General features: G+C 40.3%; 1 protein-coding gene across 1 annotated transcript in view; it reads left to right on the plus strand.

The window, feature by feature from the left end:
• Positions 1 to 17500, plus strand: part of PYM1 (PYM homolog 1, exon junction complex associated factor) — a 101427-nt gene that overhangs the window by 58779 nt on the left and 25148 nt on the right. Inside the window, exon 2 of the mRNA XM_044083771.1 lies at positions 151 to 244. Coding sequence (XP_043939706.1) covers positions 151 to 244 — 94 coding nt within the window. The remainder of the gene's footprint in view (positions 1 to 150; positions 245 to 17500) is intronic.

Here is a 17500-nt window from a genome sequence, read left to right on the forward strand (position 1 = left end):
CCATCCACTCCCACAGTAGATGTACACATGAAGTATAATGTGGTTTGTGTAGCCAAAGGGTTATTGACATGTAACTGGAAATTCTGGGATGTTTTGTGAAACATATTTTACATTGGTATAGCAAATGTTTATTTTTTTCCTTATTTTCAGGTAAGTACATTGCAGCGACTCAACGCCCTGATGGAACATGGAGAAAGCCAAGACGGGTGAAAGAGGGATATGTGCCACAAGACGAGGTACCAGTGTAAGTAATTGTTTGGAATGCATTTGAAGCAGTTAATGAATAATGACTATTTCATGTTCTACTGAGCAGAGAGAAATAGATTTTCTAAGTATCTTGCATTCATTTGGTTTATTAGAAAAGGGAGTTATTGTAAGTTTAGTTGCTTTGTTTTTATTTTGCATCTTTAGGTCGTGAATGAGTTAAGATCTCCATTTTAAAGAGATGCATACACCTGAGAGAGGTGTTTAGCATGGAATTGTGTAGACAAGTAACAGCACTGTATAGACTTTCTCACATGAAATTTAATGTGGTCCTTGTAGGATTCATTTGCATAATGTGCTGCCATCATAGGTGGATGACTTGAATCTTGAGTGCTAGATGTTGTGTGGATGATTATGTTAGCATTCAGTATTAAGTAAGCAAGTAATTGCTCTTGGGTCAAAATCAACTCATGGAGACTCCTATTGGTTGACCCCCCCCCCCCCAGTGGTTTTGTGGCATATTACGGAAGGAGATTGCCAGGCCTTTCTTTCACACAGATACTGATACTGTTGCTGCCACCCAGTTGTATCCCAACCAGGTTTCAAACCCTGGTCTACCAGTTGGTAATCCTGTGCCTTAACTGTATGCTGTTGGGGTGGGGCAGCATTTAGTATTGGTGTATATTTACCCACCCATCCATCCATCCATCTATGTATTTGTATGTCTCTTTTCTGAAAACTTACTTTATCCTTTACAGGGTTGGGGATATGTCAAGAGTGTATACCAGCAACCAATGGGATAAGTCATTGAGATTATTTTAGAGTTGGCCCCAGTCTGTCACAGAATGCACACACATTGACTCGCATACTATAGGCAGGTTGGAGAATGTCATTTTTCCTACTACATGTTTTTGGCAAGTGGAATGAAACCACAGCACCAGGGTTAAAACTTTGCACAGAAGATACTCCAACCAAGAAGTGAACTGGAAAGTCTCTTGCTGTGAGGTGATAGTACAACTGACTGTACTGCCCTTTACTCTACTCTGAAGTTTTGGTGCATTACCGGCAAGAGGGAACTAGTTCGCTAGCCAGAATTGTTTTTTAGAGCAGTAGTGATCAGCATTCATTTGTAGAATCAATACAGTACAACTGACTGACTGGCTGGTCTTTCCACAAAAGGACAAATTGCCAGTATAACAGGGATTTAACCTTTTCCCATGATGGTGTGACTGAGAAGTAGGTACATTTAAGTAGGAGGTGTGGGGTGGGTTACCTCCCTGCAAAAATGCTGTTTATGCTATCGAGCCTTCACTTTGCATTTTTTAGTCTGCACTTCCCGTTTTGAAAATTCTGTTCATACGTGATGCATTATAAGTCGTGCTTCACCCAACCAGATGATTTCCATGCATAACTGAAACTCATTTGTGATTATGGCAAGACTTTCCTCAGCCCCCATCTCTTTTTATTTTGTCTGTGGTCTGTGTACCAAAATTACCATAGGAAGGCCTGTGTCTTTCCCTCACCTTTGCAAGGATCAGCCCATACAGATCACTCGGACCACTTAAAATTTGTAACTGTTAGTACCACTGCTAATTGTTTTAGTTCACTTTTGTAACTGTTAGTAACACTGCTAATTGTTTTAGTTCACTTTTGTAACTGTTAGTAACACTGCTAATTGTTTTAGTTCACTTTTGTAACTGTTAGTACCACTGCTAATTGTTTTAGTTCACTTTTGTAACTGTTAGTACCACTGCTAATTGTTTTAGTTCACTTTTGTAACTGTTAGTAACACTGCTAATTGTTTTAGTTCACTTTTGTAACTGTTAGTAACACTGCTAATTGTTTTAGTTCACTTTTGTAACTGTTAGTACCACTGCTAATTGTTTTAGTTCACTTTTGTAACTGTTAGTACCACTGCTAATTGTTTTAGTTCACTTTTGTAACTGTTAGTACCACTGCTAATTGTTTTAGTTCACTTTTGTAACTGTTAGTACCACTGCTAATTGTTTTAGTTCACTTTTGTAACTGTTAGTACCACTGCTAATTGTTTTAGTTCACTTTTGTAACTGTTAGTACCACTGCTAATTGTTTTAGTTCACTTTTGTAACTGTTAGTACCACTGCTAATAGTTTTAGTTCACTTTGTAACTGTTAGTACCACTGCTAATTGTTTTAGTTCACTTTTGTAACTGTTAGTACCACTGCTAATTGTTTTAGTTCACTTTTGTAACTGTTAGTACCACTGCTAATTGTTTTAGTTCACTTACTGCTAGCCTTTTCATCTTGTATTCTCTGTGGTTCCCAAGGGCAAACACTGACTGCAGGTAAAGCCTTTGTTGAGGGTGGGGCAATATCAGGAGAATCCTAATCAATTCCACTAAACCAAACAGTAGTAATCCTAATAGCTGCCACTACTAAGGTCACAGTTGCCTGCTCAGAATGTCATGAATTTATTTTTAAAACCACTGACCTAGATGTTATAGCAGTACCCTAAGTGTTGCACAGAAAGTCACAGGAAGGGAGGATTCACTTACCTGTATGAAAGGCCAGGTGTATCTAGCAGAAGCAGTTATGAAAATAATAATGTAACTTATAGGTGTTCACACTACTCCACCTTTCTTGGCAGTAAACTGGTTGAAAGCTGTGCTGAAGTCATCCTTGTAAAGAATTGCAACTTAGCTGAACTTATATAAATGCATATTCAACTTTGTGTGTTGCTTTCTTGGAACTTGGAGAGTACTCAAAAATTCAGAGCACTCATTTCACATGGCTGGTCAGCTGGAGATGTGCAGTATAGTTCGCTTTAGCTTGGATTATAAACATGATTTGAATCCGAAACTGAGCAGCATCTGCCAGCACCCCCCGCCGTCGGATAATCATCATAATCTGTATTCAGTATCCAAGTAGTGAATGAATATCAAAATGTGCTGCAGTATCCCACTCACTCACCATCCTTGTCAGCACTGGCCATTACAAAATGTGCACTGTCCCACTCACCCCCACCATCCTTGTCAGCACTGGCCATTACAAAATATGCACTATCCCACTCACCCCACCACCCTTGTCAGCACTGGCCATTACAAAATGTGCACTATCCCACTCACCCCACCACCCTTGTCAGCACTGGCCATTACAAAATGTGCACTGTCCCACTCACCCCACCACCCTTGTCAGCACTGGCCATTACAAAATGTGCACTATCCCACTCACTCAACCATCCTTGTCAGCACTGGCCATTACAAAATGTGCACTGTCCCACTCACCCCACCATCCTTGTCAGCACTGGCCATTACAAAATGTGCACTGTCCCACTCACCCCACCATCCTTGTCAGCACTGGCCATTACAAAATGTGCACTGTCCCACTCACCCCACCATCCTTGTCAGCACTGGCCATTACAAAATGTGCACTATCCCACTCACCCAAACATCCTTGTCGGCACTGGCCATTACAAAATGTGCACTGTCCCACTCACCCCACCATCCTTGTCAGCACTGGCCATTATAGACAAAACATTCTTGATAAGTAAACCGACGTACAACAAAGACTGTTCCTGGTGTATGTACTAAGCAAATGGAGTTGTACCATGAAGGCAGCCTCTACCATGATCTTTCAACTCAATTGACAAGAAAAACATGAATGACAATAGTCGTACTTAAGGACCTGTATTATTTTTTGCTCTGGCCCAGTAGCTTGTAGAACTCTACCAGTCTATGGGAGAAAACTGTTTTCTTTTTTACTCTCATTTATTAAAGCAGACTTAATATTTCCACCATCTTCTGGTTCTTTAGACCTATTGCAAAGTTTTACCCACTGACTTCTGAGACTTAAGCCTGCTGTGATCATATTTAATAGCTTATAAACAGTTGAAAGGCTATCTTGATGGGGTTTTATTCTTTGACAGCATGCGTCTTTCCTTCACCTGACCCAACAGTTGGGTATTTGTTTTCATATATGCCCGATTTTTGGAATCCCATCTATCCACAACCCCTTTTTTTATTATTGCACATGGAGTCAGGGTGGCAGTTCAACAGTGACAGTCCTCTAGAGCCAAGGTTCACACTGCCAAGTGGCTAACCCTGCAGTGGCTGTTCTTCCATACCATACATTTGTACACACTCACACCTATGGCCAATTTAGTGTGTCCAGTCCACCTACTGTATGTCTTTGGAATGTGGAAAGAAACGAACACCCGGAGGAAACTGATGCAAGCACTGGGAGGACATGCCTGATCTTGGAGTGTCTGTTTTATTATTAGCATATCTCATATCAGCAATGATGCATGTATTTCTGTAATCGATTAGTAGCAGTTCTGCTATGAAATGCATTGTAGTATTTTCTGTGCATAAATCTTCAGAAGTAGAACACTTGCTTCTAACACTCCTTCCTTCTTTAAAACATTTGAGGGGTTCTCTGTAAGGCAGAGTAAGAGCTTCAAAGCCAGGTCACTATCCTGATAGAAATATTGATGATTTGCTTCAATGTCCCTGCTACGCCACTGGTCAGTAACTTTGGGTCATGTCTGGGAAACCATAACCCTGTTTTGGTCTTTCCAACAGTTCATCACAAGATACTGGATAGGCACCTGAATTTGTAACTGTTAAATCTATGGCAGCATATACAAAGCCAATTAGAGCTGCTTGCTTTGGGTACAAACACATTGACTAAAAATCTAGATTATTTTAATCTAAGTTGCTGTTTCTCTCCTAATTTATTTTAGGATAGCCTTTGTGCTGGATCCCTTATGGGTGGTGTATGTCTCTTACAAAATTTGTAGCAACTATTGCTTGGAGATTAATTCAAGTTTGACAGTTTTACAGTTGGATGGAGTCTTTCTGAACCTCCTTCATTCTCCGTCTAGATTTAGTTGGAGATTGTTTGAGCTGGTAGTTGAACTGCCTTCTCAGACGACACCTACATTTTTCTCCCCTCTTGCAGGTCCGTAGTGGGGTCTTTTCTGTCCATTTCCTGTCATGACAGTGATGTCATTGCTGTGGCAGTCTTGTTTGTCTCCTGCAGGTTACAGGGAGGTGATCTATGCCTTGCATACAAGGCATACTAGAGTCTAGCTCTGGACGTTTTGTCCATAGGAGAAATGAACATCATCAGAGCCACTAGATCCAAGGTTTTAAATTTGGTGAGATAGATGCATCTCAGAGTACCCTTATTCTCTGGAACAGGCTCCCCCATCCGTGTGAAGCAAAGAGCCCATCTCTACAATTAGAAGTAATTTGCAGTATATAAAAAAAAAAAAATTTAAATCCAAGCCCCCATTGTTACCACCTTCATCAGGAGAAGAGGTGAAGCTTCCTTCTTGAGTTAAACATTCTAATTATTTGATGTTGTACACACACTGAAACTGGCTGTTCTGTGTTGCTCGTATCGAGGTGCAGTCTTTTCTAAGATAGATTTAAAAATTCATCCACCAACAAACATTGCTCATTGACATGATGTAAAACGCATGTCCACATATTGTCACCTGACTTAGAGCTTTGAAAACAGAGTTGCAAAAAAACATTACATGTTCAGGACATTTGCTGATGAAACACTTTGTTTTGATAGTGTACTGTGATCAGCTGTTCAGATTCATATGAAAATGTTCCTTGTTTTGCAAATAAAATTACAAGAAAAATCTGCATCACGATTTCAGCTTGCTTGAGAGTTGCATTTCTGACATGCAGCTTCTATTCAACTTTAAAAAAAAAAATCAACTACTGTGCTTCTTGGGGCACACCAAAAACTTGAATCCAATCCCACATTTAACATTACCGACCCTCAAGGCAACCTACTGCCTACAGTCAAAGAGCAGCTGTACTTTGGTATAACATTTGACCAGCAGCTCACCTTTGCTCTACATATCCAAAACCTCATAAAGATAGCACTCCAACTTAGGTTAGCATATAACTACTCTCATGACAAGGATCTAGCAATGGAAGAGCACCCTCCTCAGCCTTAACAGGCAAATAAGACCACTTGTCAAATCCTCCAAGAGCTTCTTTGAGAGAAATCTAGCAAGTACTGCCAAGGATAACCATAAGGCCTTTACAGCTATGTACATAACCTAAAGGGTAGGACCCAAGCATGTGCAGAAGTTGTGGCCAACGGTATCGCACACACCGACCCCACAGAAATAGCAAATTTGCTAGCGGATAGGTTTGGTGAAAATTTCACTTTATTATCCCCTCCCTAACTTACAAAACTCCCCTCCCTCCCCTTGCATATCTGAAGAGAAGGTCCTCAAAGCCCCGTCCAAGGAAAAGGACACTGCCTCTATGGGTCCAGATGACATCTCAGGCTGCCATCTGAACAGGCTAAAACATGAACTAGCATCGCCACGAAGTACCCTTTTCTGTCATAGACTAACCACTGGCTTTGTTCCTGCAGAATGAAGAACCGCTATAGTTATTCCCCTCCACAAAGGTGGCCTAGCAACAGACCCGTGGAATTGTAGACCCATAAGCCTGACCAGCCTCATCTGTAAGGCCATGGAACGTGTCATTATGGACCTCACAAATAAAGACATAGGTGACCTCCAAACCCTGGATCCTACCCAATTCAGCTTTGTGAAGGGCAGATCCTGCCTGTTAAATCAGGTGGATTTCTTTCGAAAGTGTGACCAAGGCCATTGAGGGCAAATCTGTGCACACAGCATACCGCAACTTGGCAAATGCTTTCAACACAATCCCACATTCAGTCATTACCGATAAACTTAGCAAACTGAATGTAAACCCCTTTCCTTGTAAGATGGGTTGCCACCTGGCTCACAAACCAGGCAGACTCTATCAAAGTGGGTGACTCCACATCAACCAGCAGGGTGCCACAGGGGGGTCAGTGCTGGGCCCCCTACTGTTTGGTATATACGGCTCAGAACTTCAGGTCAAAACTAAAAGGTTGTGACTGACCACGTTTGCAGACAACTTCAAACTAGGTGTTATCATTGAATCCCCAGGTAATGCCAGTATACTCCAGGATGGTCTCACACAGACCAACGACTGGTGGTACTAGTCATGATCTCAAACTGAATGCAAAGAAGTGTATCATCATTCCCTTTGGCACAAGCAATGTACCTTCACACTGTCATATCGATAACAGTACCCTACCTACCCATGAACTGGTAAGGGAGCTGTGGTCACAGATTTACTGCGACCTTTAATTTCGACCACCACTTGTCTACCATTGTAAGGAAAGCTTTCCACGTAGCTCCTTTGATTAGTAAAGGCATCGCTTCACGCGCAAAAGAAGTTTTAACCCCTTTGTACTCTGCAGTTATCCGTCCCATAATTGATTATAACGCCCCATTCGATATGTACTGTACTAAACATCTACAACAATTAGAGAGACCTCAGAGGTTTCTAACAAAGAAGATCGAAGGGCTCCCACATGTGCCATAAGCAGATAGATTAAAATCTCTGTCACTATACTCTGTATTGTATAGACTTCTTAGGCGGGACTTATGCCTGGCCTACAGAACAACTGAAGACCCAAACCTAATGAACTTACTACATATCTGTAAATCAAATGGGTCTAGGGCTACCCGTTCCAGGGGCTTAAATATGCCCTGCGACTTAAATCTGTCCCTCCAGCAGGTTCTATTTATCTCCCACCGACTCCCAGTCTTTGGAACAGGCTACCAGTTCATGTGAAACAGAGCACCTCTATGACACTGTTCAGGAGGAACCTGGATGAGTGGATGGGGCACTGTAAATGCTTGCTGGGAATAATGCCCACGACCCTCGTAGACATGGTCAAGTCATCTAAATGAGTATTTATTAATATCTCTATGGTATTACATTGGGTTGAAACTGCTAGGCTTAAAATGACCTCCAGGTCAATAGCATAGTAATATCCTATGTCTACTCCTAAGAGAATCTAGGAAAGCCCTAGCATTGCTATTGATAGTGCCCAAAATCAAATACTGTCCATCAGTAATTGTCACAAACTCTGCACATAACAAGCCCTAAAACAACTGCTCAATTCCTGGACTTGTCAGTACACTAAATCTAATTCAAATGACCCTGCCTAAAATGCACCTAAATCCTAACCTCCATGTTCTCTGCTACCGTTACACTTTTCTCTCCTACAGCCCTCCTCCTTCCCCCATTGCCACTATCATTTATTGTTTAACTACACCCCTAACTTCCTAACATTACATGACAATGCTGAATTATATCCTACCTGCCACAGCAAAATGCATCTTGTACCTTATATCAAATGAATATACATACTTGAATTGTGTGTCTAATTGTATTTTTCCAAAACGAGGTCCTTGTCAGCGAAGTAACTCAACAGCCAAATTCCTTAACGCAGTTTATTCATAAAAGGAAAGAAGCAAAGTTTTACGCCACAGAAGTCTGTATTCTTTTCAGAGGAGTATAAAATGGAACACACACACTCCAAATATATCGGAACATTCAGGAAGTGACATCTTCCTGTTTCCTAAAATACATCAATTGTATATTTTTATACAAGGGTGTAAACATATACTCCAATACACATCCTTTCTGACCATAAAAAGTATTAGTATTTTATAAAATGTATATATAAAAAAGCATATATAAAAACGTTTATAGGATACATTTAAAAGAATAGAAGGGACCAGCTAACCTAAATGTATGGCATGCAAATTGTAAGTAACTGCTTTACCTAACTTTTCAAAATAAATTGAATGTGAAAAGTTGTTTGCATAGAACTGCAGGTCTTTAAATTTATTTCACATCAAGGATGGAAAGTGTAGCATTGCCAATTTATTTCTAGCACCAAATAAATTTCATATATAAGACATACACATACATTTGTACCAAAAGCAGCATACAGCATGTTTTATGAAAGTTTAACCACTAATTTGTTTTGCTTCACCCTACAGTGCTTCCACAGACAAGCCAGCAGGTCTGACATGAAATTGACACCTCTGTCAGTCAGTATTTCCTTTGGGAAACCTACCCTACCCTCTTGAAGTTGTTTTAATAGACACCCATGTATGTTGTCAGAACCCATGAAAGAAGTGTTATGATAATACCTTAAGAACATGTTCTGTACTAATAGAAGGGATGTGCGGGATTCTGGAATGAATGTTGTTTGGAGTAGGTGGATCAAATTAGGGAAAAACTTATTTTATACATCATTTGGGTGGGAGTAAGGGTTCTCATTAAGGGATTGGGGGTTCTCATCAAGAAAAAGTTCAAAACAATTTAGTATTATATAGCTTTCTAACATGGCTATAGGTTTGCATTATTGGATCTTGTAGTAATTTGCAGTTTTTTGGCAATCTTCTTTATTCTATCATTATTCTGAGGAGTTCTAGCTTTGCTGTACAATTTTGAGTTTTCTTCTTTTGTTATCAAATGTGTCTGTTGACCACCAGGGGGTTTATTTTTAGATTTCTGACTGTGTTTGACTGTTGTTGAGACTGATAAGTCTATGCATTTGTGTAAGTTGGCATAAAACTCTTCAGTGGAGTTGGCTGCTGTCAGGTCAATGGTGCTGATGTCATGGTTAACTTTAGAGATGTCATTAAATAACTGTATAAGGTTTACCCTTCTGAAGTCCTTAAATACAGAGACATTGGTAACGGGCGTTTTCTGATGGTTATCATTAATGCCAATATTACACAAATTGCTGAGTTTCTGCCTTCCCTTAAAGCTCATCAACCTTCCTCCTGAATGTTCTGCTTGTTTTGTTCCCACACATTCCATTTATTTCTATGCAGTTTGCTCCTTCACTATTTTTTTTAATCCCACCTCCATTTCATTTCCTTTACAATATTCGGTACTTCAGCTGCAGTTGGTTCAGATTTTGATTTCCATTTTGTAGAAGTTGTTTTTTTTTTTTTTGCAACCTATAGTATTAAACTTAGTAAGGCCTTACTGTTTCTAGGCAGTTCATATCCTGTTTTACAGCGCAAACTAATCCTTTCCTTAATTTCAACAGTTTGCTCCCCCAGCATTTCTGATAAAGTACTCTGTAGAGAATATTTAAAATCTGCCAGTTTGCTACATTGCCAAACATGTTCCCAGTTACCTTTCTTTCTGTCACATCTCCAGCATTTGCTATCTACCTGCAGAGTTATTCTCTCAAGTTTTCTTGAGGTACAAAAATACCTGTGCAACCACTTGCAAGCACAAATCTTGAACATTTTGGATTTTGTTGCATAGCTGGGAACCATACAGATGTTCTCCCATTGTTCCTTTGTAAACTGCATTTCGTTTTTTAATCTGATTTGATTGGAGGAGGAGTGACTGAAGGACTGGAGCAGGTATAGGCCATATTAATGAAAACCATATCCAGAATATGTTGACCTCTTGTGGGTTTGCTCACTATTTGATCCAGGCAATTCATACTTCTCAAATCCAAAAACCTGTGGGCGTACCCTGTATTAGAGGTATGGTGCTCCAGTCAATGGCTGGTTAATTGAAGTCGCCTAGTTTTATGGAGTTGTTACTTATAAGCATTTCTTCTAATACTTCAGGAGTATAGCATGCTCATATGGAGACACATAGGGAGCTGTGTAACATGCTATGAGCTGGTAGCCTGCCTTGTCTATGATAAACTGAAGTCCTAGGAGCTCAGATTATGTTTCTCCGGGTATCTGTTTAGATGAGATGTCGTCCTTGACAGTTATGGAAAGCAGCACTACAGTTTCCATGCAGGCCAGAGGGCATTGTAGTCACAAAACTCAATTATGGAGGGAGTGCTTTCTTTAATGCTGTGGAACTGCCCATACATTAACATGTTCCAGATGGAGGCATGCCTCAATGTGGAGAAATTTGTTTTTGAGACTTATTTTGCTGACGAAAAGTCACTTCTGTGTGGTCTTGCTCATCGTTAAGTAAATTTGCTAAGTTGGTGTGCCATCTGTATGGACTCTGCCTAAAAAAAGGCACTATGGGGACGACAAGGGATTTGCCAGTATGCAGAAACCCTTGAACTGGAGATGCAGGCCATCCCCTTACAAAACAAGTAGGACTATCTTCTCTCTTGTCCCAGGCTGATACATACTGGGAGAATGACAGCCGTTATTAAGCCAGGAAATGAACGTGATGACAACCCTACAGGTGAGCATTCAAAAACTTGGAAGCTTTGTGCAGTAATTGAGTGTGTTACTACTGAGTTTGTCATATTGACAAGAACATACCATCAGATACTAACTTTTTGTCATCTTATGCAAAAGACCCATCTAATAGTGAACTGTCAAAAACTGACTTGTCAAGTGTTAGTGCTTGGTGACTCCATACTACTTCCTGCAGTTAAGAACTTGGGTAAACTAGACAAAAGTAAAGTCACAGTCTCTGCTCTACATGGGTTAAAATGGAGCAATATTAACCCAGCTAACTCATATTTTACTTGCACAGTACAAACAACTTGAGGTGCAGATTATCTGCATTTTATACCATTAAATCACATGAAAAATGTAGTTTTCTTTTGACAGCAGAGCAGACCTAAAGTTGATTTCGGAATGAAATCATTTCTTTGTGTAAATGGAATGACTACGTTTGCACAACAGCTCACAATTTTAATATACAGTTAAGATGACCTTGTATGGTTATACAAATAAAATGACTAACCGAATGGAGGAATGTGTGTTGATTATGGCATACTTTCAAGGGGCAATGTACACCTTCGTTCTTGCTGATCAGTTTTTGCTTCCAGTAAAACCTCTCTAGCAGTTGAGCCTTTATTTTTATTTGTTTATCTCTTTAATAAAGAGCCAAACATATAAAAAATACTTCTATTTGTAAAGGCTCTATTGGAATTATACAATACTATTTCTGTTATGCTAGAAATTTGAATTATAAGCATAATGAACTGAAGATTCTCAATGCAGTTAATGATTATAAGCTGATTGCAATTTTTAAATCCTGAAGTTCTGTGGGTATTTCCTAGTTGTGTAAAATTTGAATGTTTGAGAAAAATAACTAGGGGGGGGTACATTATTAATAATGAAAGCATCATATCCACTGCGATTAAAATATTTGAAACACTCGAGTGTGTGGTGATCTGTTTGATATTTCATGTATAACACTGAGGTTAATACTTTACCATAGTCCCAATCTAAATGCTACTACACATTAGAATAGTATGAGTAAATTTAAGTAGCATTTTGGATGGTAATAACTAAACTTTTGATGGATGACTTCAACTACCCTGACCTAAACTGGATTGATTTAACAGTAAACTGCTGCTGTTTTAATAAAGAATTTACTGACATCATATCTTACCATGGTTCACATCAGCTAGTATTTACTGGTACAAGAGCCAATAGTGATCATAGGGTCATAGGAAGTTGCTAGGCAAATAGCCATAGGGTCTTTACAAACCTAGCCAAGTTCTTACCCTTATTTCCACAATCAGTGCCTATTCCCCCTGTCCAAGAGGGCACAGGTGGAACCCCTGGGGTGAATATACGGTCACCATCCAATTGTCCAGATTGCATTTGAAGAGGGCCAGTGAGGTGCTCTATTTGACATGAAGTGGGAGTCTGTTCCAAAGGTGTGGTAAGATTTAGTGTCACATACCAGGGTACGTTCTTTAGAGTGAGTAACTAGTGTACCATTTGACTTATGGATATGCAGTATTTCCAATAATGCAAGGTCAGAGATTGCCTTGTTTGCAAGCCAGAGATCACCTCTGAGTAGTCTGTATGAAACAGAATAAAGTGACAGTGATTTCAGACGATCCCCGTAGGACAAATGCTGAAGACCTTGCATTTTCCTTGTGAGGAACCTTTGTGGTTTCTCCAATTGCTGCAGTTGCCTAGAGAGGTACATACCAAAAGGGGCGTTGTACTAAATTATTGGCCTGATGAGGGAAGAATACAGGGAGATTGTAACTTATTTTTTTTCTGGAGGCAATGCCCTTACTTATGAGATGAGCAATATAGAATGCCCTTCTTACCAATGGGGAGACATGGTTGTCAAAGGTAAGGTCACTGTCAACCTGTGTGCCCATGTCTAACACTGAGTGTATACTTAAGGTGTTGCTTTTGATGTAGTAGTTAGCAGGGACATTGCTTTTACCAAAATGAATGCTAATACATTTTTTTTGCATTACTTGTAAGCCCATGACCTTGGCAGCAGTCATTTGTTTGTGTAAGACCCTCTTGTAGGATGTTGACATAATTTGGAGATTCTATGACCGTTCCCAGTTTGCAGTCATCTGCAAACTTCGTCAGCCACAAACTTTTTTTTACTTGTACGTCAGAGGAAGAAATTCAAACAGTAGAGGTCCCATAACTGATCCCTGTGGAACACCACTGGTTACTGGTCTGCTGTTTAAGGTGGATTCCACCATTTTGACTATACGAGTTCTGTCAGTGACCCATCTAATGATATAAGGGTTGATGCCTGGTTGGGGGATAGTGTCTAATGCCTTGGCTATGTCCAGGTAGGCTGTATGCACAGATTTCCCCTTGTCCAGGGCCTTGATGACTCTAAAAAGTCCACTAGGTTTAACAGGCATGATGTCCTCTTGACAAAACCAAACTGGGTAAGGTCAAGTGTTTGGGGATTACCTATATTTTATTAAGGTCTCTGCCTTTTTAATTTCTTCAAATCTTTTGGGTTTCTAATACCGTAATGGGAATGAACCCCATTCCCAAGTCAAAGTACGATTAAAGTTCTTGAAATTAGTATTGTTTCACTGTTTGATGTCCGCCAGTAGTGTTCTTCACAGCACCCGCTATGTGCCCAGTAATGACTCCTCCTGCAATTTGTATTCTCTGTCTGGTAATTCTGGGCTTTTTGCATAATGGTAACAATACATAATTTCTTTCTTATCCTCAATAGTCCACTCTATCGTCTTTATGGCTCTTCTTTGGCCCATCAGTTTTTGTGGACTCCTACTTCCTTTTATAATAGGGGGCCATCATTCCCCTGGGCCTGGCCTGGCCCTATTGTAGGAATGTTTCTGTATTTTGAGGATTCTACAGTCCTGCCACCAGTGCACCTGCCAAGATTGGGCACTTTATCCTTGTGCACCCAGCTCTCTTTTTTGTTTTTGACTTTTGTCCACGATATATGCTATGTAAATGCAGTCTATATATCAGTGTCACCTTGGTGAGATTTTGTGAAGAAGAAAAAAAGACTATGATTTGCTCCATGGCCTTGCAGATAAGGCTAGTCAGACTAATAGGTCTGTAGTTTACGGGGTCAGCGGAAGCACCACCTTTGTGCAAGGGAATAATGGTAGCCATTTTCCCTTCAGCTGGTACAAAGCTGGTGCTTAGACTGTGATTGAAAAGAATACCCAATGGTGTTGCTAGTTCATGTTGGAGCCCATGTAGGACACAGCCTGGAATGTTTTCAGGTCCCATAGATACTGTATTTTTGGCTTCGGAGAGGGCGTTTACGACCTGCTGCTTAGAGATACAAGGTATGGGACAGGCGGTAGGGATGTCATGGGGTATGTGTGGCAGGGACAGGGCAGTGAAGTTTTCACAGAACTTGTCAGACAACAGGTTAGTTATGTCCACAGGCTGTAGTGTATATGGTATCATTGACTACTACTTCTGCCTAAATCTTGGCCTTTCCTTTTTACGGATGTAACTATAGAATGCCTTGTGTTTGCCCTTTGCTGAGGAAGCTAATTTGGACTCGTAATTTGCTTTGGAGGACTTCACAAGAAGTCTTATTTGCTTGTTTAAGCTGAGGAGGGAGTGTTTCCAGTTTAGGAGAGCTCGCTCCCTTTTACTCTTAGCCAGCAATTTCTTCCTCTTACTGTAAAGCCTGTTAATGGCAGTAGTCCACCAGGCAGGTTTGCTGTTACTTGAGCTTGTTTTGGTCCTGTCAGGTATGGCAGAGTCAATGCAGTTATACAGGTATTTGTATAAAGCATTGGTTTGGAGCTTGCATATTTGCCAGTTCCATCTGAGGGAGGAGGAGGTGCAGTGAAGCTATTTATATCATCCTGTAAGAGCTGATAATCTGCTTTGGAGAAGTGTTTCAGTTTAGTTGCTGCTAAGGGGGTTAGGTGTGATAGTTACTTCAAGTGAGACCAATTTGTGGTCAGATCTCACCAGGGAGGACCCTACAGTGGGGGTGCTACAGTGGTTGCCCATATTGGTGAGCACCAGATCCAAGATGTTGGCACCCCTTGTGGGAGTGTCAACTAGTTGGTTCAGGGCATTGGAATTAACGAAGTTGAGGAACGTTTGGGCAAGTGAGTTTGAGCACGAGTAATTTACCCAGTCAATGGATGGGTAGTTAGTCACCCAAATCCATGGTGTTTGCTAGACTCAAGTAGATCCAAATAGGTAGAGTGGGTGGCCTGATGCAGGGACAGGGTCCTGTAGCTGGCAATGACTTGAATAGGTGTCCTACCAACAGTTAATTGCACTGGAAGTGTCTCCAGGGAGTCATGCTTTTTAACAATCTGGAGGTGTATTTATCTTTAATGAATATTGATACACCACCTCCTTCAGTTTGAGCTCTGAATGTGTGGAAAGAGGTGTAATCTGGTATGGCTGGGGTGCTGTCCACAGCCTTGAACCAGGTCTCTGTGACTGCACAAATGGCTGTGTCTTCCAAGGTGAGGACTGCTTCCATTGAGTGCAGTTTTGTGTTGAGGCTCCTAGCATTTAGCAGCATGACCTTGAGGTTTTTAGATTAAGTTTTTACATTGGGAATTTTGTCCTTCAAACACTGCCTAAAAAGGCACTGTGGGGGTGACAAGAGCCTTAGCTAGTTGCTGAAATCCTGGGGTGGCAGATGAAGACCATCTCTGGCAAAATGTTGAGGTCTGTCGATCATGTTGTCCAAGGCTGACAGATGGTGGATCCCCTTAGAATGACCCCAGAAGCTAAGCCAGTTATTGAAGTCAATCATTTTCTGTTTGTATTGAGGCATCATCTAGGTGAAGGTAAAATGCTGCTTAAAGCTAGGGACCTTACCTGCCTGAGACACACAGTCGGAGAGCTTCATATTCTAGAGACCAGGACTAAGAATATTATTCACAATGTCACTGTAAGTCATCCTGAGAAAACTCCACAGAGTTGGATGTACTGAACTGTTAAAATTTATTATCCAGAAATAAAAATACATTAAATTAAGTGAATTGGTGTGCTGAGTTAGCATTGTCAGACATATTTTGGTAACTCTAGATTTGAAAATATTCTAAATTGTAGTATTTGACAGTACAATAAAACCCAACCAGAATAAAATTAGATCTATGGTCTCCTTTGGGTGGAACTCTGAGTTAAAGGAAAACTTCACGTTCTACAGTTTAACTCGACTCTTAGGTTGCTTTTCTCCTTACAGTATGATTCCAGTACTGTGTAGGTACTTTACAGCTTGTACTTGCTCACTTTGGTTTCAAAGGAAGGGAAAGACCACCCACTTTTTTGTTGAGCTTGACTTCTCACATATGTTGCAGTGTAATTTGTCTACACCTACATGGCATACCACAGATGCGAAGAAATTTATATTCAGGAGCTCAGGCTGCTGTAAATAAAATAGAGAGGTGTGAAACTGTTTTCCATTGTTTGTTTTATTGCAGACAGAAAAAGAACTTACACTGATTCACAGCTGCTTCCAGTGGAGCTATGCCTTTCATACCAGAACATAGCAATTAGATTAGTCAGTGGTTCAAAGGCAGTTGTCACCTCTTTTAACAAATTTATATAGGCAGCATCACAGTATTGACATGCTAAGCTTTAAACTTTAGATGTTCGTTGTTTATATTTTAAGATGACTTGAATGTAGTATCAAAGATGTCTGTGACATTAAGAGAAACGTAAGAAAATATTTTTTCTTGTAAATTATCAGCAAATTGTGAGGGGAGGGGTGTCATTTCATCTTGGACTACAAAAAGATACTTTGAACAAAAGGCCTGCAATTTAGCAACTGTTTTGGTTGCAGCTGTGTAATTCCTTACTATACTATAACACCCCCCCACACACACACACACACACACAGTGAGGGCCATTCAAGAAATAAAATAAACAGTCTTGTTGCAGGCATTGTATAAGATCACAGTGACTGACACTAATCCCTTTATATACCAATGAAATGGGAATATACTACTTAAAGTCCACTTTATACGAGTCATATGTACAAGTCATGCTAGACGTAAGGAAGTGGATTATGGGAAAGAGGAAGACTAATCACGTTGATATGTCAAACCCCATTGACAGCCCTTTTGCAGAAAACATAAAATTCTATAAGAAGCTGTCAGAGTGATGTTGACTCGGAAAACAGCAACAGAGTGAAACAAATATATTTTCTTTAGTTCTAAGTTGGGGTTTTCCTTTAACTGAACTTTACAAAAAAAAAAAAACAATCTACTAATTATAATAAAGAAACTGC

This window comes from Protopterus annectens, chromosome 9.part0 (assembly GCF_019279795.1).
Source record: "Protopterus annectens isolate FY-2018-M chromosome 9.part0, PAN1.0, whole genome shotgun sequence".
Lineage (NCBI taxonomy): Eukaryota > Metazoa > Chordata > Ceratodontiformes > Protopteridae > Protopterus > Protopterus annectens.